Source organism: Morus notabilis, unplaced genomic scaffold, assembly GCF_000414095.1.
Source record: "Morus notabilis unplaced genomic scaffold, ASM41409v2 Scaffold74, whole genome shotgun sequence".
Lineage (NCBI taxonomy): Eukaryota > Viridiplantae > Streptophyta > Magnoliopsida > Rosales > Moraceae > Morus > Morus notabilis.
In genome coordinates, this window is record NW_010359622.1 from 724434 (window position 1) to 727618 (window position 3185).

The 3185-nt window shown below is 45.8% G+C and overlaps 1 protein-coding gene across 1 annotated transcript; it reads right to left on the reverse strand.

Moving 5' to 3' along the window:
* Positions 1 to 1508: 1508 nt before the first annotated feature.
* On the reverse strand, positions 1509 to 2276 carry LOC112090971. Its single transcript, XM_024163525.1, has one exon. It carries the CDS (start codon positions 2274 to 2276, stop codon positions 1509 to 1511), a length of 768 nt encoding a protein of 255 aa, XP_024019293.1.
* Between the last annotated feature and the right edge of the window lie 909 nt (positions 2277 to 3185).

Genomic DNA, 3185 nt, shown 5'->3' on the forward strand with positions numbered 1-3185 from the left:
GCGATTGAAAAACATTAGGAAATTGCCCTTCTTCGATGTTGAATTGGGCATCAATAGGAATATCACCACCACCATCATAACCAGAAGAAGCCATTATGAAAAATAAGAGAGATTGAGAGCGCTTTGAGAGAGCTTAAGAGAGATCGAGATTCGAGAGAGATTTAAGCGAGATTAAGAGAGATTTGAGAGAGATTAAGAGAAATTGAGAGAGATTAAGAGAAATTGAGAGAGAATGAGAGTTTTGGGGTGAGGAAAATGGTTGGGGGGGAGGGGGGTATTTATAGGAAAATTTTTGGGTTGGAAAAAACAATTTTTCCCCCAAAAATTCGGGTCCAACGGCTACAAAATTTTTGGGCAGGTCGGGTAAAATTCGGGCAGTTTGGGCAATGGATAAAAATCCGACCGTTTGGTTCAAAAATTCGGGCAAAATTTGGGTTCGGGCAAAAGACCGTTTTTTTTCAAAATTCGGGCATTTTCGGGCTAATGGTCAAAAAAATCGAGCATTTTTCAGGCACGAGTCAAAATTCGGGCAACGGTCACCAAAATTCGGGCAACGGTCACAAAAAATTCAGGTAATTCAGGCAAAAATTCGGGCAATTCAGGCAGCTTCGGGTATTTGCCAGAAAATTCAAAAAAAATTCGACGAACGGTGGGGGAAGGCTTCTCCACGGCGGCGGGCTGTCGGGGGGCTTACTATTTTCGGGCTACCCAAGCCCGTGCCCGAAGAAAATCATTTTCGGGCGGCAAGAGGGGCATGCCCGCCGTGCCCGAAAATTTTTGGGCATCGGGCATGCCCGCCGCCCGGAAGTCCAACACTACTCCGTATTCTGACAACCAATCCATTCTGAGGACCACATCAAACAGGCTCATCGGAAGGATAATCAAGTCTGCTCTCATTCGCTCACCGCCAATCGCGATCTCACACGATTTACACATACTCATTACCTCTACACATCCTAGTGGAAAGTTCAAAGTCATCAGGACTTCTAAATTCTCAGGTTTTAGTTTCAAGGCCCGAACAAAAGAACTTGATATAAATGAGTGCGTGGCACCTGTATCAAACAACACGTGAGCAAAAGAATGAGAGATTAGAATCATACCCTCAACCACTGCGTTGTTGGTCTGACCTCTAGAGCTGCCTCTTGCTAGGGCATAAGCTTGTCCCTGTACTTTCCCTTTCCCTCTGCCACCAACATTAGGCCGTTGAGTCGGAGGCCTATACTGTTGCGGCGGAGGTGGTTGTATCGGTCTCGGCGCTTGAGGCCAGAATTGTGTAAGCAGAGGTGGTTGATAAGTCGGCACATGAGGGTATTGTATCTGTTGTGGCTGATATGGTGGCATGTACGGTGGTGGCCCTTCTTGACTATACGAAGCATCACTTTGGGCTTGTTGAGCCGGCGGTCGATTAGGACAATTCCTCCTAATATGACCCACCTGCCCACAATGGTGACACCTGGGCCCGTATGGAGCATTTCTATCACTTCCGAATGAACTACTGCCACCGCTTGTCATTTCCCCAGCCGTTTGTCCCTGGTTGCGATTTCTTCTACCACTCCGTTGTGGTCCACCCGAAACGGAAGTCTACCAGAGACAGAGACTTGACCCGTTACTTCTTTACTTTGGTGATAGGCCAAGTTATCCTGTTCCACCCGTGTAGCAGCAGCTACCAAATCTCGGAAGTTTCGAAGTCTCAGAGCCACCAAGGATCTCCTCACAGAGTTCTTGAGGCCCTTCTCAAACTTAAGGCACCTCATATGTTCAGACTCCACTAGTGATGGCGCAAATCGGGATAGGTCATTGAACTTGGCCTCATATTCCCTTACAGACATATCACCTTGCAGTAAAGACATGAATTCTAGCGCTTTTTTTTCCCGGTAACTCTGAGGGAAGTACTGTTCATTGAACAGTGTCTCAAATTGCTCCCAGGTCAACCCTGCGACATCCATTCTCCTCTTGACCTGTTTCCACCAAGTGTTCACTAAGCCCTCCATCTTGTACACCGCAAACTCCACCCAGTATTCATCTGGAACTCCCATAGTACTCAAATGCTTAACTATGGAGTCAATCCAGAACTCCGCCTCCTGGGGTCCTCCCTCACTATTAAATGAGGGGATAGGCGTACGCTTAAATTCCTGGAAGTACCCTTGCTTCCTATCCTCAACCGGCCGCTCGTTTCGAGCTCTTGTGGCCATGCCTTGAAAGGCAGCATACATGGCATCCAGAAATCCTTGATTCTGTTGTGCCGGTTGATTAGCAGGCCTACGGCGAGGCGCCATTTCCTTCAACTGAAATAAAACTAGACTATTCAGTGGATTACAGATGTCACACATGTATGAACAATCCTGGGGTTTCTTGACCTAGGGCTCTGATACCACCTTTGTCACGTCCCCCAAACGGGGTGGGTGACGTCGAGCTCGATTAGGGATTAATAAAGCAGATTCCCAGACCGGGCTCCACACTTAACTGCATTAAAATATAAATAAATTACAGAATCCCGGAGCCTCTGACACACAGGGCTCCACCCCACAGGACATACAGTATCGTACATACATGAACATGTAATTAATCATTACAACAGACATCAACCACAGTCTAGTAAATCCAAATATTATATAAGTTTACAGAATTTCTCAAATTCCTTACATTTGTCCAAGAGGATGTCCACGATCCTCACTTGATTCCAACAGCAGCACAACTCAGCTGCTCCGTAGCAAACATCCAGCTACTGTGCACCGCTCCTAGAATCTCCTGGGAGGGGTTTAGTACATTTAAAACATAAAACGTGAGCGAAAGGCTCAGTAGGATATAATTTGAAATAAACGTTATAATAAATGTACGAGGGAATACATAAATAAATAAGTAGATAAAATAAGACATTCAGTCCCGACAGAATAGCCGAAACCTCACATCCCTTTTCTCAAAGGAAATATAACCGTAAATAACCGTTTTATAGGCTTCAGCAAGTAATTAGTACAAATTACTTACCTAACCAAGTGTCTCGCCTACCCGGACCGAGTTTCAGGTTCTGCCCCTGAGGATGCACTCTCCGCATCCTATCTAGGCTTACAGCAATAGACTCTATTACCAGTTCACAAGATCTCTTTGCTTAAGAAATCATTCATTAACATTTTGAAATCGTTAATACGACCCCACGAACTACTCAAGCCGCGGGCCCCATGACTGGA

What these genes read in the sequence shown, in the direction of transcription:
- LOC112090971 (XM_024163525.1), bottom strand. Translation starts at nt 2,276, where the DNA reads ATGGCGCCTCGCCGTAGGCCTGCTAATCAACCGGCACAACAGAATCAA.